Source organism: Pseudochaenichthys georgianus, chromosome 21 (assembly GCF_902827115.2).
Source record: "Pseudochaenichthys georgianus chromosome 21, fPseGeo1.2, whole genome shotgun sequence".
NCBI lineage: Eukaryota > Metazoa > Chordata > Actinopteri > Perciformes > Channichthyidae > Pseudochaenichthys > Pseudochaenichthys georgianus.
The window spans coordinates 37,986,440-38,009,218 of NC_047523.1; the positions used below are offsets into that span (position 1 = coordinate 37,986,440).

The 22,779-nt window shown below is 43.6% G+C and overlaps 1 protein-coding gene across 1 annotated transcript; it reads right to left on the minus strand.

The window, feature by feature from the left end:
- Nucleotides 1-1,349: 1,349 nt before the first annotated feature.
- lonrf2 (LON peptidase N-terminal domain and ring finger 2) lies at nucleotides 1,350-20,162 on the minus strand. Its single transcript, XM_034110376.2, has 12 exons — nucleotides 17,835-20,162; nucleotides 14,097-14,215; nucleotides 11,412-11,534; nucleotides 10,774-10,929; nucleotides 10,431-10,626; nucleotides 7,753-7,852; nucleotides 7,282-7,396; nucleotides 6,922-7,043; nucleotides 6,381-6,567; nucleotides 6,163-6,297; nucleotides 5,126-5,275; nucleotides 1,350-3,795 (listed from the first exon to the last, which is right to left on the minus strand). Exons 1-12 carry the CDS (start codon nucleotides 18,559-18,561, stop codon nucleotides 3,637-3,639), a joined length of 2,289 nt encoding a protein of 762 aa, XP_033966267.1. The 5' UTR covers nucleotides 18,562-20,162; the 3' UTR covers nucleotides 1,350-3,636.
- Between the last annotated feature and the right edge of the window lie 2,617 nt (nucleotides 20,163-22,779).

Below are 22,779 nucleotides of genomic sequence, written 5' to 3' on the forward strand. Positions count from 1 at the left end.
TCTCCTGCTGATGTTCAGGTGTATATCAGTATGTAGAGTCTCTACTTTAAAGAGTCCTCTCCTGCTGATGTTCAGGTGTATATCAGTATGTAGAGTCTCTACTTTAAAGAGTCCTCTCCTGCTGATGTTCAGGTGTATATCAGTATTCAGTGTCTCTACTTTAAAGAGTCCTCTCCTGCTGATGTTCAGGTGTATAACAGTATGTAGTGTCTCTACTTTAAAGAGTCCTCTCCTGCTGATGTTCAGGTGTATATCAGTATGTAGTGTTTCTACTTTAAAGAGTCCTCTCCTGCTGATGTTCAGGTGTATATCAGTATTCAGTGTCTCTACTTTAAAGAGTCCTCTCCTGCTGATGTTCAGGTGTATAACAGTATGTAGTGTCTCTACTTTAAAGAGTCCTCTCCTGCTGATGTTCAGGTGTATAACAGTATGTAGTGTCTCTACTTTAAAGAGTCCTCTCCTGCTGATGTTCAAGTGTATATCAGTATGTAGTGTCTCTACTTTAAAGAGTCCTCTCCTGCTGATGTTCAGGTGTATATCAGTATGTAGTGTCTCTACTTTAAAGAGTCCTCTCCTGCTGATGTTCAGGTGTATATCAGTATGTAGTGTCTCTACTTTAAAGAGTCCTCTCCTGCTGATGTTCAGGTGTATATCAGTATGTAGTGTCTCTAATTTAAAGAGTCCTCTCCTGCTGATGTTCAGGTGTATATCAGTATGTAGTGTCTCTACTTTAAAGAGTCCTCTCCTGCTGATGTTCAGGTGTATATCAGTATGTAGTGTCTCTACTTTAAAGAGTCCTCTCCTGCTGATGTTCAGGTGTATATCAGTATGTAGTGTCTCTACTTTAAAGAGTCCTCTCCTGCTGATGTTCAGGTGTATATCAGTATGTAGTGTCTCTACTTTAAAGAGTCCTCTCCTGTTGATGTTCAGGTGCATATCAGTATGTAGTGTCTCTACTTTAAAGAGTCCTCTCCTGCTGATGTTCAGGTGCATATCAGTATGTAGTGTCTCTACTTTAAAGAGTCCTCTCTGCTGATGTTCAGGTGTATATCAGTATGTAGTGTCTCTACTTTAAAGAGTCCTCTCCTGCTGATGTCCACTTTGTTCTCGAAGGAGATGGAACTTTGGGGCCTTTGTCGACCATTTACATGCACAAAAACCTCAATAACTCACTACAGGAAAGGGAGAACCCCAAAAATCACAATAGGGCTTCTTTAAAGCAGCTTAACCCCAAGTAGCCTGTGAGAGAACCGAGAGAACACATTCCTGCAAACAGTTCCAAGCTTTCCATTGATTCGTTTGTGCTCCAAAAAAGACAGCGTTGTGCCGGTAAGAAAGAAGGAACAATGCAGCTTCTAAAATATTTTATGAGAGAGCAACATGTTCAGGGATGTGCACAATGTGTTGGTGAGAAACATTTCACATAAACATAACGAATTGTTTATAAGAAATCTCCACAAGGCAACTTGTAATGGGAACAACGTAAAAAAGATACTGCAATTGCATGAAAGTACTTTTATGTACTTAGGTGCCCCATGGCACTAAGTGCAGATCGCGTTCACACCGGAATAAGTCCCTGAGGGAAGACTTCGCAAATGAAGCCGCTGACGTCACTTCTTCTTCTTCTGCTTTGGGTTTACTGGCAGGCCGCAAACCACTTCACAGCGTATACTGCCACCCGGAGTCCCCGGCCGGAAGTCCCCGGAGTTGGGGAAGGCTTCAGTAGTAGCAGCTTCTACTGAAGCCTTCCGAGTAAATCTCCAGAACGCCGACACCTCCTCATCTCCACCGCTCCCATGTTTTCTTTTGTGTTGCCATAAATTAGTCTCTCTGCGTTGGTGCGCGGGGCTAATGCTAATGCTGCTAATGCCAGCAAATACAATGGCGGCTTCAACTTTTCAGAGTTTTACGGGTCGTGGTTTGCACTTCGCCCAGCCAATCAGAAATTGGTACTTTTTTCTCCCCAGGATAGTACCACCTCTCTAGCAGGCACTAAAAATGGGGGTAAAAGTTCCCGGCACCAAGTACTCTTTTTGGTGTGAACGCAAAATAAGGGGTACTAACTGAACTAAACAGAAAAAGTACGGCGAAAAGTACCCCGGTGTGAACGCGCCTATTTAAATGAGAAAAGAGAGAGAGGGGTGAAATGTTTCTTAAATAAAACATTTTTAAAAAGGCCTCCGAGTTACATTGATATACATAGAAATCACCCAACTTGAGATTTTACCGTACATACATTTAAGGGCATGAAACAAATCAAAAGCAACAACAGGAAAATATACCCTCACCCTTTAGCCTGTGCTTGTCCCAGCGATATGCTACAACAGGACATTACAGGGCGATGTATCTGGGAGATGCATCTGAAGAACAATGTGACAGATGTTACTTTAATCTACTATTTGACAACAAAGGTAGCACGAAGTTGTAGAGTTGCACTTGTTCTCACAGTGTGTTTTTTGGCTGTCTGAATGCAGCTTACTTTTCATCAGAGTCTGAGGTACGTGTGAGGCAGCAGATAGAGCTTTGTGTCAGGAAGATTTACAGTGAAGCAGCTGTTGTTGGAAACAGGAAACTGACCTCTCGCATTTCAACCAAACGGCTTCTGTAAATGTATTTAGAAAAACCCTCCCATACCACAGCCAGGCCGGTACATTCACTTAAGGGTGAAGTGTTTATGCTTCATATTTGTATGGGCTGTACCTGTGAGAGAAACGGGGCTACACGGCTCTGCATCAGCTGAGAAACATCTGGAATACTGCTCAGTGTGTCGGAGAAATCTGATCCTTTCCACTCTTTCATAACAGAGTTAGTTAATCTAAATGAGAAGAGTGAGAGGGCTTATGCACAACAGAGAAGGAGAGATAATTCACCCAAGAGATGTGATGTAGCTGTATTCATCATGAGAGGTGGCTGGATAAAGAGACAGACGGACAGAAAGACAGAACATCCTTAGCCCTGTCCCACTTGATGCTCTCAACAGGACCAACATAAGCAGCATGTTCATGACCGTGTCAAACTCAATTTCATCGCGGGCCACATCAGCATCATGGTTGCACTCAAAGGGCCGGTTGTAACTTTAAGACTATATAAAAATACATATGTAAATGTTTAATATCAGAATCAGAATCCCTTTATTCGTCCCACAGAGGGGAAATGTGCCTTTAAACGTATGTAATATATGACATTATTGCCTCTGCATTGGATTATTATTGGATAGGGTAATAACTTTATAATTAACTACGTCTGAAAGCAGTAGTCGGGGGCAAATAATTGGAAATCTCTTCAGTGTGTATGTCACAACATTATTATTTAAAAAAAAGCCAAATTCTGGAAAAATATGTAAAAAAAATTGAAATTTTGAAGCAAAAAAGTAAAAAATTTGAACAAAATTCATATTTGAGATGCATTGTGGGACATGTAGTTTATGGGCAACGTGCTTCTGTAAATCGGCATGTAACCGATTAACCACATTAAATGAAGTCGCGGGACGGATTTGGCCCCCGGGCCTTGAGTTTGACACCCCTGCTGTAAATGAATCAGTTAATGTATAAAGTAATCAGTCAGTGGGTTGGCCCGGTTAACAAATGAAGGACTCGATTGTGGAACAGAAGTCCGAGTGGTTCTGGTCTCTGTGGATCACCGCGGCCTCCGGCGAGTGACGAAGATGAGAACCCTGCGGATAGCGATCAGGCGATCTTTGAGAGACGTCATGGCGAGGATGGTGAGCTGAGCTCGGTTCTCCAGAGGGAGGACAGCGAGCAGCCACCAGCTCCAGGCCGGGCCACTGGGACTCGCCTGCAGGAGAGAGAGGAGGCACGTTTATTCATCGAGCACATCTTCAGACGAAGAGGCAATTCAAGGTGCTTTCCATCAAACAACAAAGATTCTCTCTCTTTTTGATCCATTTCTATAAAAACCTGTCTGAAAATGAGCTGATCAGATTTTGGCCACTTTATGTCATAACGATGTGTTGTCTTGTGTAGCCATTAGCCAATCAGCAACAAGGTAACCCCCCCCCCCCTTATCACCTGAATCTCCTCTAGAGCACCATTGAGTTCTTTGTAACCAAGTCTCTCTCAGAGGGGCGTGGGGAGGGGCTCCTTGTTTTCATCTAAGTAACAGACAGAGAATCAGCACTTTGGAAACAGGGCTGAAACAGAGGGGATTATGGGTAATGCTGCAATGACCTGTTTGGTGTTTCAGCCAATCAGAGACAGGCTCTGGATATATCTGAGACCTGTAATATATTGATGACAGACAGTATGATAGGGGACCTTTAACACTTAATAGGAAGACAACACAAAGGAACACACAAAAGAAACATAATGGAATAACAGATTCATAAAAATATAAAACCCATTTGACTAGATATCGGGTGACTGCAGTCAGTGTTAATTTCAGCCGTTTCTGGGGGCTGAAGGTCCTGACACACCAAGCCGATTTCGGCCGTCGATAGATGTCAGGCCGGCGATGAGCGTCGTGTCGCCCTACTCCGATTGGTGTGTCTTGATGTGTCCCGCACCGTTGTGTCTTTTCTGCCGTGCCAACAGCAGTCGGCTAAAGAAATCACTCTGATTAGCTGTTCAGCTAGCGAATCAGAGCATGAGAAGCGAAACGGAAGTGAGGGACCCAAACAAACTATTAAGAAGGCAAATCTGAGATCTCATTGAACTCTCGACTCAGGTTCGGGAAAGCCCCGTGAGCTTCTCGCTGTAGAGGGAAAATGGAACGCACACGCTATTTGTTGTTCGTTTATATCACGCTGTCTGTTCTTCTTCTCTCGGTTATCACGCAGTCTGTCTTCCGGTTGTCGCCTCTTTTGAACGACGAATACACACTACCGCCGCCTGCTGGTAAGGAGAGGTATTGCCACTCACGCATGCGCAGTTCGTACGGGCTTCTTGGCCGTCGGCTGAAGTCTTTGCGGTGTGTTCCAGTGCGACACATGGCCGAGACCCAGGAGACGTAAGGCGACATTCCGTCGGGACGTGTTCTTTGGTGTCAGTTTGGTGTGAAAGCACCTTAACAGTAAACCGACATCCTATATAATCATGTATTGGATGTTGTTTGTATGTTTGTATCCGTGGAGATTGTGAAATGAGTGGTGAAACAGGTGTTTGCTGACCAGAGGGTCGGGGTCGTTGCTGGGGAGGTGTCCGAAGTGGCTGAGGATCTGGCTCTTCATGTTGTCCTTCAGGGAGGTGAACCAGTTGTTGGCCTGCTCGTACACAGCGTCATGCATCTTCAGAATCTCCACAAGCTCCTCCCCCTCCACCTGATTGGACAGAGAGATATAGTGCAGTCAACATGTCGATGTATTCTTGGGCAAGGTCTTTAAAACTAACTGGAGTGCCTTGCATGGCAGACCCTGCCTCTGTGCGAATGTGTGTGAAGGGGTGATTGATGACTTATATGACTTATGTATAAGTAAAGCGCTTAGAGCAGGGCTATTCAATTAGTTTGGAATGGGGCCGGTGATGAAAATGATCAAAAGCAAGGGGCCGGGAAAAATATGGCAATCATATTAAGAGCTTCAGATGTAGTAAATACTACAACAGCATCTTGCAGTGCATATAGTGTGTACAACATAGCCCCAAGGCCTTTCTAGATCTAAGTGGCAAGTTCAGAACTCAGTAGGCCGACATGTGAAGCTGATTTAACCATCAACATCATTCATTTGATTTAGGTGAAATGATCTAATCGTTCACGCAGAGATGCAATCAATGACCGTTTGTCCCTACAGCAGCTCGTACGTGGGTTCGAAACCCAAGCCCGCGGAAGTTGTCAGGCATCGTCTTTCCCTCCGTCTCTCAATGTAACCTCTCCCTCTCTGTAAAGCGCTTAGAGGAATCATAAAGCCCAATATAAACGAGGTCGATTTACCATTTAAACACCATTGACAACGGTTACATAGTTTCCAAGTATGACAAAAAGCCCCCGTCTGAAAAGACACTTATTTGGGTAGCAAATCATTCATTTGAGCAAGTCTACATTTCAATCAGTGCAGAAAAGTCTCTGAATGTCCCACAGTGAAGGGAACTCTCTGTTCAACTGTCAGTGAGCGACTTGCTTACCGAAACCCAAAAGCCTCTCCTCTGCGTGACGACACTTTATGATCTGACCGACAGCATAATGAAGTAAGCGACCTCCCGCTGAACCCACCTTTTTGTCCTCCAGATACTCTATCTTGGCCGTGGGGTATCCGTCTCTCTGGCCGTGGCTGAGGACTTTAAACCGCGAGACGCCGATAGTGTCGACCACGGAGCGACCGTCGGGAAAGAACTTCACATCTCGCACCTGAAACACAGCTCACTTTGTTTTTAACTCGATACAGCGCAGAACCATCTTCCTGCAGCGTCTTTGGAAACACACACACTCACCTCCAGCATGCAGCCGTAGTCGGCGAAGCCTTTGAGCTCGTCGGCGATGCACATGCCGAACTGCTTGGTGCCCGTCTCCATGGAGCGGCGGATCATGAGGCGGTAGCGCGGCTCGAACACGTGCAGCGGGCAGGGGATGGTGGGGAAGGCCATGGTGCACACGAACACAGGGACTTCCTGGTTCAGGCTGCAAGAGACACACAGGTTGAGACTCTGTAAAACACTGACCACATTATTATTCTTGCATAATACTTATTTTTCAACATCCATGTGCAATATTATTTTATTACCATTGCAAATATTACTCTTTATACCATGTTCAATATTTATATATGCATGTATTTGAGAAAATGTATCGCGACACAATGCAACAATAACATGACCCGTTAAGTCTTTCCTGTGACTAGTTTAATCAAATGTATGTGTGTGTGTGTGTGTGTGTGTGTGTGTGTGTGTGTGTGTGTGTGTGTGTGTGTGTGTGTGTGTGTGTGTGTGTGTGTGTGTGTGTGTGTGTGTGTGTGTGTGTGTGTGTGAAACTGACTTTGAGAGCTCCTTCCTCTCCTCTTCATGGATTGTCTTCCTGTCAGCCAGCTCGTCTCCTAGGTAACGCTGCAGCACCTCCTCCATCAGCAGGGTCTTGTTGTAGCCCCTAGTGGCCAAATACTGTAACGACAACATATATCATTAAATGTATTGACCTGGGACTACACGTTCTCATGGATGAATTACTTTTAAAAATTAAAATAAATGGTACTCCGTCACCATAACAATTGAATAAAGGGTACATGTATTCAGTACAAATTCGAGTAAAGCCACAACACTATTGATGTGTATCTATGCAATAAAGCAATGAGCTTATTTTGAACAAAGTGCCTTTGCGTATTTGATAATGAGCGTGTACCTCGGAGAGATTCTCCTTGCACAGAGGGCAGTTGGATTTGTGGTCGAGGCAGCGCTCCAGACATTTGAGGCAGAAGGTGTGACCGCAGGGAGTGGCCACCGGCTCGTAGAACAATCTGGAGACACACGGGAGAAATCCATCACTAAAAGAAACACTGCATCCTCCAACACGGGATGATACAAGTATCAGGGTCAAAGAGTTACTCCTCCTGAGTACATGTTTGAATTTGTGTGAATACTGTGTATGCTAAGTGTGTGTGTGTGTGTTTGTGTGTGTGTGTGTGTGTGTATGTGTGTGTGTGTGTGTGTGTGAGGTGTGAGTGCATGTGTGTGCTTCTGTGTGTGTGTGTGTGTGTGTGTGTGTGTGTGTGTGTGTGTGTGTGTGTGTGTGTGTGTGCGAGCGTGTGAGTGTGTGTGCGAGCGTGTGAGTGTGTGTGTGTGTGTGTGTGCATGTGTGTGTGTGTGTAGTCACCTCATGCAGAGTGGACACTCCATGTCTCCGCTGTCCAACAGCTCAGCAGGGAACGTCCGTCCTCCACACACTGAGACCGTCTGAGAGCTGCCCGCCTCGTCTGAACACAACACAACATACGATGATGGCAGGATTTAAAAACAACAACATCAACTTAAAACATCAATACAACAAATACATTTGAAAACATTTAAATGTGATTTTGATAAGTTGATGTGTGTGTGTGTGTGTGTGTGTGTGTGTGTGTGTGTGTGTGTGTGGAAAGGAAACAGCCGTTATCAAACAGTAGATATCTTGCAGGCGAGTTTAGGTTATTTAATATCTACAGGCAGCAATAACGCGTATTACGGCTCAATGATGTCGCATCACATGGATTCATTTCTGCTCCGTTTTGTTAAATTCAAGATCAGGCTTTTTCTTTTAAAAGAATCATGCTGTGGTTATTCAAGCATTTTTATGTACACTAATAAGTTACAAACTTTAATGTTTAAAAAATGCTTTGATCAACATTACTTATCCTAAGTCAGTTGTGTTATGGTGCTGAACATTAACTTGATTATGTAATACGTTACACATTCACTCTCATCACGAGACAGGACACCCGGTCCTCACTGTGCAGCTCCTTCAGCGATAGGCTGCATTTTGAAGATCGAGAGATTAAAAGGCTGCATTATTGTTTTTAAAGTGTCGATAGGCGCGTTCACACCGGGGTACTTTTCCCGTTTATTTCCGTTAGTACCCCTTATTTTGTAGTCACACCAAAAAGAGTACTTACTAGTGCCGGGAACTTTTACTCCCATTTGTAGTGCCTGCTAGAGAGGTGGGACTATCCTGGGGGGAAACAAGGCGACTGTGGCTGCGAGGGAGTGCGGTCATCTTTCAACAAGAAGGTTGTGGGTTCGATCCCAGCCCGTGCAGCCAACGTGTCGATGTATCCTTGGGCGAGATACTGAACCCTGAGTTGCTCCCGATGGCATGGCCATGTATGCATGTTAGTGCATGTCCAGTATGAATGGGTGTGAATAGGTGAACGACATGTAGTATGTAAAGCGCTCTGAGGGGTCTTAAAGACTGGATAAAGCGCTATATAAGTACAGTCCATTTACCATTTACAAGTACCAATTTCGATTGGCTGGGCGAATTGCAAACCACGCCCCGTAAAACTCAGAAAAGTTTTGTTAGGCCGCCATTGTATTTGCTGGCATTAGCATTATTAGCATTTGCCCCGCGCACCAACTTCCGCCCGGGGACTCCGGGTGGCAGTATACGCTGTGAAGTTGTTTGCGGCCTGCCAGTAAACCCAAAGCAGAAGAAGAAAAAGTAGCGGCTCATTTGCATAATCTTCCCCTTTATTCGGGTGTGACCGTGATTGGCTCTAGTTCCACGGGGGAACGTGCCAGGCACTAAATGCGGCAAAGTACAAAGAAAGCGGCTATTGGTCGGAAAAGTGGCCCAACTGGTTGAGCTCTGCAGGATGACACAGCTTCGTAGTGCTTCAGCCCGATACATGTATAAACAGTAATTACTCAGTGATTAAAGTAATTACTTGGACAAGTTGTTCTAGTACAATTAATTAAATGTACTTTCGGTTTAATCCTTTAATCCTTTCACCTGGCCATGACTGAATACTGTCGAACTAAGAATACAAAAAGTCTTGAATATAGAGAATCCACATCTAGTTGTTTCTCCTTTGTTTACTTGCTCATGTGCTTCTTCAAAATCTGATATTTCCCACTTTACTCAAGTCAACATAAGGCTAGAGATGAGCTGAAACTTGATTGTATTAAAGCTACTTTAATAATGTATTCATTCTACCCTCTATTGATCATTGTATAAAAGGTGCTTTCCAATCAATGAGAGCAGCAAATCATTTAGAAAGTAAGCCGGACACACAAATAATTATAAAAAGACAACAGAGAATAGTGTGTTCAAGTGCTATTCAGCGACCAGTGATACTTCCATCAGCCATCAGAGAATAATCTCATTTTGAAATGACACTATTGGCGCATTTCCACTTGTTAGGCCCGGCTCACTTTAACGCTGCGTTTCCATTACAGTTTAGTAGCTGGGGCAGTAACTATAGTAACGCAGTGTAGGCGGAGCCGTGACGTCATCTTCAATGAGAACCACAAAACCAACATCAGCCATTAGCTGTTAGCACTCAGAGCTCACAGCTCCTCGTATCTGTTCAGAAACTAGACAAAAGTGAAACAAGTCCAAACCACAGACTGCCTGTGTCATGGTGAATACAGTCGCTGGTTTATTTATGTCTGTAGGCCGTTGTTGTGAGAGTGGACGGTCGGAGCATATATAACGTTAGCTTAGCCAAGCTACATTCAGAAAACACGCATTTTAAAAGGGTTTTTCGCCTGCCGTCTGTCTGCAGACTTGTCAAAGCATTAATTCATGGTTGTTACTAACCGGTATCAGTGTGTTGTTACTTCGGCATCATTTTGAAACATGTATTACAATTAAATCACGGTCAAATATGTTCATCTTGTTGTAGTTGTAGCCCCGGAAAGAACCATGAATTTGGAGGGCCAGAAAAACGGTGAAAAAGTACCCGTTAGCCGGAACTACGCCTTGTGGAAACACAACCAAAAACGGGCCGGGTTTGGCACGGCCCGCTTAAACCGTGCTACGCGCTGCAGTGGAAATGCGCCATTAGATCCTCGTACCGGATCTGAGCAGTTTGGTGGGATGGTTAGTGCCGGCAGAGGGTCCTTCTCCGCTGTGCTTCCTCTTCACGCCACCGGGGGGGGCCGGCAGCGCAGCCAGGACCTCGGCCAGGCTCTTGGTGCTGCCCTCCGGAGGAGAGAGTCTGGAGGACGAGTCGTCCACTGGAGAGCCTTTAGACACACTGAACTCCGAGTCCTGCACACAGGGAGAGAAGAGAGCGACCATTGTGTTATGTTTTATATATATTTGTATTTTTGTATTCTGGATTGTGGGAAACGGTATTTCGATCTCTCCGTCTGTACACAAACTGAAAGATTGACAATAAAGTTGACGTTGAGTTACCTGAGAGGAGGAGCCAGGTTTCTTTGCCTCCGGCCTCAGGGACATCAGTGAGGCGGGGGGTTTGATGAGGCGAGAGGCCACGCCCCCCTGCAGCGGGTGCAGCGGCGTTGGCATGTTTCCATTCTCAAACACAGAAGAGAACACTTCGCTAAGGACCTGCAGGAGGAGACACACAGAGACAGATGAGCACGAGTAGACACTGATGAGACACGCTCCTCTTGTCCGAACCGCAATCTGTTCTCAATGTCAGAAACTGAAAAAGGTTATACCTGTAGGAGCCAAAATGTGTTTATAGTTATATTATCTTCATTATTTGTTAACACCACACACTTGGTTGTTTCCGCTGAGTGTCACAGGTGTGGTTAATGGTATTAGGGCACCTGGTGTATGTGGAGGTTTGGTAGCATGACAATGGGGGTGAGCTTAACTCTGATATCTTTTGTTGACCGTATGATTCTGTTTATATTAATTAAATATCCTTAAAACGTCGAGTTCAGTACAGACGTTATTATTTATAACACGAAGGAGCGAAGTTTAGCGTCAGAGCGGCCGCATTCAACGGGAATATAGCCGCCACAATAGCTATGGAGGAATATATGAGGATTCTCCCGTTTGGACTCAAGGGGAGCTTCTCTTACCTTCTGCGCTTGCAGTTTGACTTTGGTCCAGTTGGGTTTCAGGGCGACACACATCAGATACTCCTGCAGCGCCTCGTCGTTCCGCCCCGCTTCGCTCAGCGCCGTGGCTTTCAGACTGTGAGCCTGGAACAGATCGATATTGTGAGAAACCTAAAAGACACTGCATGTTGCCGTGTGTCCTCGTCAACAGGTGTTAATTATGCGTTTTGTTTTAATTAATCAGTATCTCTGTTCTTGCATTTTTATTTCAAAAACCCCTTTCAAACCGAATGTCCTTCGATCAGCAACATGTCTGCAGTATGTATGAACATGTATGTATGATTCCCTTTCTTGCTTTAGGAACAACCCATGATTTCAAACTAGTAGTATGTAAACGGGCGAACACAAATGTTTCACATGGCGTATTTTTTACTAGTTTCAAACCATTTTGCTGCAGTGTCTATAAAAATACCCTATTTCACAACGACTACACGAACAAGTCTAATGCAGAGATGTGTGAACAACTATCAAACGTTAAATAGAAGCACAGAATATAATCAATGCCTTTGTTTTTTCCGTATTTTAAAGTATTTTAAAGGTCACCTATCGTGCTATTTTTAAGGTCTCAGATATATAAAGAAAATATAAAAAACATGTCTATGAAGTGTTTTGCTCAAAACACCAAACAGATCTCCCGTTCTAGCCATGCCTCATATCCCTCTATTTCACTTCCTGTTTCTAAAGTGCTGATTTTGGGATAAAGCTTTAAAAAAAAAAAGGAAATTGATAAAGAATAAAAAGGAGGGGTCTGAGCTCATGCGGGACCCGGCAGCTACCGTCTAAACTAAACGCTGCCGTGATGAAACGCCATATCATGGATCATCAAGGATCTGAAACAGTCTGGAGCTCAAAGGCTTTCTCTCTTGCCGGTTACACCACAAGGTGAGTTCCTTTCTACTTCCTGCTTCTTCACACACGGGCCCTTTCTCATTTCTCGAACTCCCCTCCTCGACTCCCCTCCTCGACTCCTATCCTCGATACTTAGTCCCGCCCACAGGAGATGCGAGCGGAGGAGCCGAGGAGGGGAACCGAGGAGAGAGGAGGGGAAGCAGCAGGCGGTTAGAGAAATGAGAACTCCTCTCCTCTGAGCGGTCATTTTAAAGAGACGTCCATTAATGATGACAGAAGGCACAGCAGCCCTCTGTCTGATGGACAGATGTGTTCATGATGACTTATATATTTACTTTGATTCATTCACAGTGCGGTGTCATGAGACAATAACAGGCTACAGATGCGGACACACACACACACACATATATATGTATATATTTATATACAATTTCAGAATCAAGCAGAGCACTCTCATAACTCGTAACACTATCAGAGACTGGATATGTCCCCCCCCCCCCCTCTCTGGTCGCTACAATGAGGAAAATAAATTACGGGCCAAAAGTTTTATTTACAAGTATTACAAGTAAGCAGAGGACACCAAACAAACTGAGACCTGTCTGTCCGCTGCATCTACACACTGTACCACACACACCTACACCACACGCATGCATATACAGCTCCTAAAACAGGCTACAGCCGTGGTGTATTTTATTGTGAAGCACTAAATGGTTTTAGAAAAATATCGACTCTTTGTTTGTAGATATCTACTAAACTAAAGCAAAAAGAGTAGGCCTGTTCTACTGAGTGATATATATTATACACACTGCTCTGCTTTCTGCACGGACCTCACAGCTGTTCTCTCTGTAAACATCGCGTCGCGATGAAAGCAGTTAATAAAATAATATCCAGGGGATGCATGCAGAGCTGTCATTGGCTGAGATAAGTCCGGCCGTGCGTCACGAGTCTTTGAAACATCTCTGTTCCCGGAAATGCATCCACGAAGGAGCCGTGGAGGACCATGGAGGACCCATCAGTGTATCCTCGGTTATAGCTCCTCCAGAGAGCCTCCTCGACGCTTGATGCTCGGTCCTCGAAGTGCATTTAGAGAAATGAGATGTCCTTCAACATGGCGCGCTGAAATTCATTTCCGGGTCACTACCGGAGGACCGAGGAGTCGAGGAGTTGAGGAGGGGGATTTGATAAAATGAGAAAGGGCCATGCTCTCCAGTACAGGTTAGCTCTGAGTGTTAGCGATGCTAATGTAAACACCGACCATATTACGTCCAAAACAGTCGGGCATTGTTTCTGATAGCAACGTTTCTGATTGGGCCGTGGGTCCACATTTCAGATATTACGTCGTATCGGACGCAAATCTGGATCAGCTCCGTTGTTCCCCGTTTTTAGAGATTTGGGTACGGAGGAAAAGAGAGAGGGTTTTATTTCCTGACGCTGCGTGAGTTCCCCGACACACCGGGGACACATGTTGATGTATACAAGACATCAAAAAGAGCATTTTGCACGATAGGTCCCCTTTAAAGTATATTCTGAGCTCTCCCGTTTAGTCTCAATAAATAGGAATGCTTACTAATAAGATAAGAAGTACTTTATTGATCCCAATTAGGGTCATGTTTGTGTTGCAGCAACATAAAAGACATGGCATTGTACAATACAAATTAGAAAGACTAGAAAAAAACAAGAAAGTAAAAAATATAAATGGAGCCGATAGTTCTCTGCCAGCCAGAGGTGACGCTTACGAACACAAGATAAATGCATTTATTTGTTATATATTGTGGATGAATTGTATCTTTGCCTCACCTTTGTCCAGTGAGGTTTTATCCGACAGAGGCTGCTGGCGTCCTGAACGGCCAGACTGAAGTTCCTCATCTCCACGTGCAGCTCAGCGCGCTGACACAGCAGCCGGCCTATAGAGGGCGCTGTGCACCACACAGAGAGAGAACACACACACTCCATCAGGTCAGTGACAGCCCTCCAGGGACAGATGGGCTGTTCTGGGCTGCAGAAGTAGGGCAGCAGCCACGTAACGTGTGGCTGGAGGAGCCCTATTTGACTAAAGTGCTGCGTACATTTAGTCATTTAACAGTCCGAATCTGTAGGAAAACATTCACTGCATGGCCGGGTTGGTGTGCAACATTAGCAAGTACACATTTAGTTCTAATCATAAAAAGTGTGTATATCCAATTTGCACTATATCCCCTCGTCTTTCTTAAGAAGATCCAGCATGATAAGAGCCGTATTTCAAGCTTTGACTACGATTAGTTTAAAAGGTACATTTGTAATAATGTATGTATATCTAAATGGCACATTTATTGAAGACCGTTCAAGGTTGCAACAAATCAAAAGAAGAGTTTTGAAAACATGCTGTCAGTATTTGTATTATTTTCTAGTCGACATGTTTTAATTACTTTGTTGACATGTTGTCCCACTGTAGGTCAAGCAAACTATACTTAAGACTGTTAAAGCCAGTATTGATCAACGAGGTGTTTCTCCAGTTGTCTTCCCACTCACTGAAGGTGACTCACCATAAAAACAAAAGGTCATGGTCATTGCTCCTGGAACTGTGTGGGTAGGGTTGCATATCGTTGACTTTGTTACGATACCGATACTGATACCACTGAACGATACCGATACTCAACCGATACATATCGTGATACCTTCATGTTGCATAAGGGAACATTTTGATCACAGTGTGGGTGGATCCTCAAAGCCTTCGACAACAAATAATAAGCCAAACTTTTGGATAGCTAGATCTCTCACCTTTCCAAAAATGAAGCAGAAGGTGGAGAAGCTACCTGAGCTGAGTCAGCTGAAGCTCCAGAACAACAAGCAGACAGTATTAACAGTTATATGAGACGATGTGAACCATTGAGCCCGGAGAACAGGTGCTTATATCACTAAAGTCCAGCAAACCCGTATTTATGTCATCTCGTTAGTAACTGTTGTGCTATTGGCAATATGCTATTAAAGTTTCCTGGCCACCCTACATGACTCAGATTAAAACAAGAGAACTTTATAAAAGTAAATCTAACAAAGATTGAGTGGCCGCCATCACAATCTACAACAATCATGATTTTCCTATTTCTCCTAATGGCTTCCTGTCAGGCTTTACGATTTGGAAAATATGAGTAGCTGCTAGCCTATTGAGTGCTATTGCGACATGAATAACAATTCATCATTTCTGCTGGCCCACGCATCCGGTTGTGCCCTGGCATGTGGCCTTTGCGCCCTGAAAATACGTGTGACGCCAAAGGCCAAATGGCCTTGCCCCTGAAATGACGAAAATCCAAGCCTGGCTGCGTTGTTAATGAGTGAGACACCGGAGTTGAGGATCTGTGGGGTTTATTCTCCCAAAAATATAAGGCATTTAGCAGACGCCTTATTCCAAAGCGACTTACAATGACCAATTACAGGCATTCTCCTTGGAGTAACTGAGGGCTACTCAAGGGCACACTAGTAGTGGTGTTCCAGTCGGGATTTGAACTCGCAACCTTCCGATCATCAGCCCACCTCACTGGCCATTAGACCACCAACATTTACATTTACAAAAAAAAAGAAAAAAAAAAGTTATTCCAAGTTATTCTATTTGTGGCGGATGATATTAATTAATAAATCAATGTATGGGAAACATTGACACATATTCAGCCTTTAACAAATATCGTGTTTCCTGCAATTTGAACATTGCACTCGTCCATATTGTGATTTTCATTACATTTCCCAAAAATGTGCAGTCATAGTTTTCTGTAACATCCATATTTTTTCTCTTAACATAACAGATACTCATTCGGCTTCTTCTGATAGGCGTAAGCTTAAACCGGTTGATTTGTTAATTGTATGAACTCCTATATAGAGCAGAAAAAAAGGCTGTAGCGTTTAATGGAATGTCAGAGTGTCAAATACCTCAGAGTTATATCTCATTTCATTAAACCCTTATCTGATAGAGAAAAAAAGCGTTATGAAACCGCTCCACGTAACTCACATGACTCAGACTTGAAGCAAAATGGCGAGTGGTTACGAGTGGGTTTAACTTGACCTTTAATCATGATTCATGAGCAACCAGCGAGAATTGTCCCAGCGCAACACTCAGATCTCAACATGTGGGACTTGTTCAGTTCTGTGCGTAATAGGGACAATACAGTATAGGCTATAGTCACATCGTGGGGAGCGTGGTCCTCGGAGAACTGACGCACGTAAGCAAGAACACATTGGTAGAAAGTAGGGTTTGCTGTGGCCCCGCATCGGGTAAACAAACGAAGTAAAGGGGAAAGCGGTTCCTCAAGCTGGATGGGCTTGATGACTCACATCCTCTTAGTTTCTTTACCAAATTAAACAAGAAATAAAATGCAGGAAAAGTAAAGGAAAAATGTGAGGGATCCAGAAAAAGCAGTCACAAAAGGTAACGGGATATATCCTTAGTCTTTAGACCGACTTGTTCCCGTTTCAGTCCTGACTCTGATTGACTGACGCTCCCTTCTGAGCAGATCTACTTGTTTTCATTCATTAAATCCTCTGAGTTGTGTCACCTTGCAAGACATAATGCACCCTCTTCCTCAGTTTCTATATTGAACCTGACTTTTATTTCCTAAATGCATTGTATAAGATGTGGCACAGGCAATCCATGTGTCCTCAAACGCACCGGTTAGGTAACAACTGTATGTTCTGCTGACACACACACACACACACACACACACACACACACACACACACACACACACACACACACACACACACACACACACACACACACACACACACACACACACACACACACACACACACACACACACACACACACACACACACACACACACACACACACACACACACACACACACACACACACGCGATCAATATTGATCTGGGGAGAGAACGATCTGAGCACGTGCCACTGAAATGCTCAAAGTGACAGTGCGTTATATATTTTGATTGACACGCGGAGACAGCTTGCTGTGATAGTGCCTCGGTTCACACTATGTCTTAAGTGTTTAGAGGAAGGGGTGAGGAAATTGATTTGTAATGTGACTCTGACATTGAGGCCAGGGGTGAAAAGAGTTCGCTTTAAATGTCTGAAGATGTAATCCACGCAACATGAGACATGCTGTGATGTTATCCAACACACCATGAACATCTTATGAAACACGATAAGGGGAGGAGCTTGGGCTTAAACCCAACTCATGCAGAATGTACGCATTATATAAATAAGACTGAATAATTGAATTAAACTAATATACACAGTGTTACATACGTCTTTTCTCCACAATTGCTTTATGAAAACCCTCCAGCACTGCAGGGTAGGAATAGGAAACACACAGAAGCTTTAGAAAGAATAAGACCAGAAGTGTGCTGCTTAGGTAACCAAGTCCAGTGTGTCATAACGTGTCTGACCTCAGTGCGGGAGAGAAAGGTGTGAATGGCGCCTCGTACTGGTGACACGGCGCAGCTACACTAGGAACAAGTAGGTCACCTGTGCTAAAGACTAAAGTTTGAATGAAAACTTCTCACATTACAAACAGAAATGCACACATGTTGTCATCTTACCTAGATGCACTGCTGCGTTGTACTTCTCCAGAGCCTCGGGGTGGTTTTTCTCTCCCCGCAAAACCTGCCCTTCGATCCAGAACTTCCTCGCTTTGCTCTCGGTTGCAAACAGTTTACCCAGCAGGCCACTGAGCACCACGTCCAGTCTCCTGTCGTTTGGCAGGCCATCTTTCTTCTCGTTAAACTGTTTCTTGCACTGCACACACTCTGTGATCGCCTCGTCCTCCAGGCAGATTTTGCAGAAGGTGTGTCCGCACTCCACGGTGGTGGGCTCGTGGAGGAGACACTTGCAGAGGCGACAGGAGAACAAATCCAGTGCTTCATCATTTCCACATTCCCCGTCACTTTCAAGCCCCTCTTCCTCGCTGCTGCTGCTGCTGCTTTCCCCCCCAGGGAAGCCCAGCTCTTTCTCCCGGAGAGTCCTAGCAATTGTATCCACTAAAAGAGGCAGTTCCTCCGGGCGCAGTTTCCCCAGACTGGCCGCTGTGCAGTAGGAGTCCAGAGCCTCAGAAATCCTCCCTGCTTGGGTCAGACAGTCGGCTTTCCTCAGACAAAGACCCCTGTCTGGATGCTGGAGGTCTGCAAGCTGGGAGGTGTAGATCTCAGCGGCCAGACTGTAGTCTCCAGCCCGGTTCACCTCCTCTGCCACCTCCAGCATTTCAGGGCAAATCCCCGCAGCCCCAGAGTTGGAGAGCGGATGCATGAACATCTCGAGCCTCGTCTCCATGTTGGAGAATGAGATACTTAAACAATGAAGGAGAGCTTCACTGATGCCCGACTCTCACTGCTAGCCATTGATGTTGTAGACGACCTCCACCACGATAAAATAAAGAGGTGTAAAGTAACTATGTTCATTTACTCAAGTACTGAGGGGCTTTATTTGAGCATTTCCATTTTACGGCTACTTTGTTATTATACTCTTCTACAAGTCAGAGGTAGTTTAGTTCCACCTGGAGTAAATTCACAAGCTACCCTGCAACATATAAAGTTATTCAAACTAGCTGCACCTTAACCAGCGTTCATAAACACATTAGCATCAATATTTTTCATCTAAACATATACTTAATATTATTTTTAACCTGCATAATTTGTACTTTTACATAACTTCAAGTGTATGTTGATGTCAATACTGTCCTACCTTTGCTTTTTGAATGCAGGACTTTTACTAGAGACAGAGCATTCCTACACTCTGGTATTTCTACTTTTTAACTAAAAGTACAATATTTTAAGTACTTCTTCCATCTCAAAATGTGACGTCACCAACGGGTCCAGCTGGGGTCCGTGTAAACACCAGCCTCTGAATCACTGAGGGGAGTAGAAGAAGAAGAACTGCGTACTTAGAAAATAAAAACTTCGTCACATCACATAGCACCACGTCTCTCGGCCAAAACAACGTGTCCCTTTCTTAGGAGAATACAAAAATATATTCTACAGTCTCCTTCTGTTGAGTCGAGAGGCGGTGGGTAAAGTCCTCCGTGCTCAGCATGTAAGAAGCTTAATATCCATGGTTATTCGGCGTTACGATGACATTATTAACTCGGCAAAAAGCTACGTTTTCAACACATTTATAACAAAAAAACATTAAAGTCCAGTTTACATAATATATATTTAAAACGACAGACCCAAAAAGCCCCTCTCTCTGCTTCAACCAACCAACTGCCGCCGATCAGCCGTTTGTTTTTATGCAAGAGAGCTCTAAAGCCGAGAGCTAACGTTAGCTTATTCAGTGGGCTGAAATCACGTTCATGCCTGAGAGTTGCTCAGTGGCGCATTGAAGCCCAAAACGAGCAACAGAAAGTATCCGTACGCGGGCCCGCGGAGCATGCGCAGTTGAGTTGTCTCTTAGAAAGTAACTCTGTATTAAGATTTGTCCATAGACTGTATATATATAGGATTTGTCACGCCCTTTGAATTAGACTGTGATGATTTAAACAAGGGCTATTAAAAAGTTAGTGCTGGGTAGTTAATTTAATGAAAAAAAGTATACGCTGATTTACAAACGTGTCTTTCTCAAAGTAAGTATATGGGGAAAAGTCTTTTTGGGCCAAAATTACGTCACGGAAGCTGTAGTACCACGGTTTGGCCACTACGGCCATTCATAAAATTCGGCTTCAAATGCCGGAGCACTTCCTGGGGGCTTGGTTCACACCGCTTGTCGAACTCCACAAATCCACCTAAAACCAATGTCCAAAAAGGTTCTGTAAATAATCACAAATTCGGAAATGTCCTCTTCTTTAAGAGCGAAGAGTAGGGGTTGAAAATAACGCTCCCGTCGGGGTACTCCTTACTGGTCGTTAGCCTGCTAGCTTCAGCAGCTAAAGGATGATGTGCCTGCTTCTACAGATTTGATATACATTCGCTGATCAAGCGTCACATGACGCAAGAAGTGGCTCCCCATTGGTCCATTAAGTGGCTCATTTATATAACGCTTAGATATATATTGTGTAACCTCTTAGTGGGGGACTGTCTGTGAGCTTCATCCAAACAAGCTCTCAGTTTCTGGCATGTAACATGTTTCACAACATGTGATATTCTATACTATGCATTCAGGTGTAAAAGAAGAATGGTGGTATAGTCTGTGTTGAATCAGCAACTTTATTTAATTTACATTGCACTTTAAAGTTCAGGTTTGGCTCCATTGTGCTTCACAAAGACGGACATGCTAATTATGTGCATTTTGAAAAAATATAAATAAGTTAAAACACAATCCAAAGGCAAAATCTGATTTTTTCCCTTTTAAAGTTACATGCAAAAATAAAAGTGGTGTCAATGAAAGCAATAACAAAGGTATCATGTCCTGCTGGTTGTGCAGTAAGGGGTGAAACCATGTTAAAGAGATTCTTAAAGTCTAGACAATGAGAGTGACAAGGAGAGTGATGTTGACGTTCACCCTGTATTTAATGGCAGGGCAGTTTAAGGTTGCAAGGATAGGACTGATGTGTCTTCTTGGACCATGGTTATAACGTGGCAGGAGAGTTCTGAATAACTTGTTAATGGGAAATGTTAGCCTGAGGAAGGCCTGGATAAAGGGAGTTTCAGTCTGGATGATATTAGTGCACTAGTGACTATTTCTAAATCAAAAGATGATAGGAAATGCCACATTTTGGAGATGGTTCTGAGTAGGATAAACTGGAACTGACAACTGTCCTCATTTAACTGGAGAAAACTATAAGCCAAACAGCTTTTAAAGTACTGTCGAAAGTCTAAAGTTGCCTGATTTTTGGGGATTAAATGGGAGATATATTTTAGTGTTTGGAGGATTTTTTTAAATGAGAGCATACAAAAACAACAAATAGAAGTGCACCTAAAACTGAACCCTGCAGAAAGCCACATTAAATATTTGCGTATGAGATTTATGAACTGATATTGGAAACACTGATCCGCCTGTTTGAAATGTAACAGGGAAACCAGTCAAGTGCGGACAACGAAATGCCGACCCAGCATGTCAAATGATCAGAAGGATTATAGCAGACGATGATAGAGCGTTTACCAGCACCACTTTGTCCCTGCTTAATCCCCAGTCCTCGCTGCGGGATTGATTCATTTTGTTTTATGTAATGCTTTATGTAAGCAGTGTTACATGTGTTGTTTTGGGAGAAATATTTCTGTGAATGATTTAGTGTCGAATGATGTGATGTAAGTTGCTTTTTCAGTTTGCATAACACTTATTATGTAATTATGTTATCATACTGTTCTCTTCCGAATATGACAAATTATCTAATTCAAATGTGTGCCAAAAAGACGAGTTAATAATAAATGTTTGTTTTAAAATTCAGCAAAATTAGCATATCAGCTCTCGATGGTGACAGTGGGTGAATGATAATGTGTGGGCTGAATGACGAAGGTAATAATTTCCCCAGTAACAATAATTAGGTTGGAGTTCAACATATTTTGACAATCAGGAATGTGTGTGTGCTTCCTTAAGATGCAAAAGTTCTTTGTTAAAATATTATCTAAGCCGTTGTTGACCTGCAGGCTGAACTGGTACAGCCCCATGATGCTTTGCATAACCTTTCCTAGGACAGATTGTCCGAGAGATAGTGTCACAGCTTTACAAGATACAGGAAGGATACGGTACAGGTGTGTAGTTAGGATCAACAAACAAAGGTTAAGTACGAAGGCGCACCTGAGTGCATGTATGTCTTTGGACAGATTTTATAACCGCGAAAGCATCGCAACCATGCAAGATTCAGTCAAGAAAGGATGTGTTATGCAAATTGTATGTAGACAACAGGACAATGTGACCTTCGAGAAGAAGAAACCAAGATATTTAGTATCAAAAAATATTTTATTTATAGGAAAACCTGCCTTTCATGAAGCAGATTCAGCCGATACGCCAACACTGACACACATGAGCACACACTACAGTTTAAAAAAGCAGAAATGAAATGTGAGCTGACAGAAAATGCTCCGTTTTAGTTGAACACACAGTTGAGCTCACACACACTATGTTATGAACGTGTAGGTTCACCTGCTGAATTAGAAACAGAAGCAAAGAAGGTGAAAACCATAAAGCAGATCCAGGCAGTAGACGTATAGACTCACACGTAAAGTATTATCCTCCAGAACAGAACAGCTGACGGAGAGGAGAGAACATCTGATCCTTTACACACACACTATATGCTGTTTTTTGTATTTTACCTAACATTGTAATCCCCAGGTTTTAGAAATGTAATGTAATAGTCTGATTACGTCTTTTTTTTTGTAACTGTAAAGGAATTCAGTTACCATCCTGATGACATAATCCTGTTACGTGGACTCGTTACTCCCCAAGCCTGATGTAAACATGCAGATTGCAGATCAAGATAGGTTGCAGACGCAGAGCCTGGTGGGGATGGCGAGCATAGGATCAGTGTGTGACCGCATGTCAGCTTGTCCGTTATGTAAAGATCTCTTACTGAGAAAAGCTGAGCATAACCTCAGGGACCCTGCTCAACCGATACAC

Bases quoted from the DNA above. Each gene is read 5' to 3' on its own strand.
- lonrf2 (XM_034110376.2), bottom strand. From the start codon at position 18,561: ATGGAGACGAGGCTCGAGATGTTCATGCATCCGCTCTCCAACTCTGGG. The intron at 11,535-14,096 runs GTGAGGCAAAGA...GATCTGTTCCAG, and splicing joins TAAAACCTCACTGGACAAAG to GCTCACAGTCTGAAAGCCAC. The intron at 7,853-10,430 runs GTACGAGGATCT...TGTTGTGTTCAG, and splicing joins CACCAAACTGCTCAGATCCG to ACGAGGCGGGCAGCTCTCAG.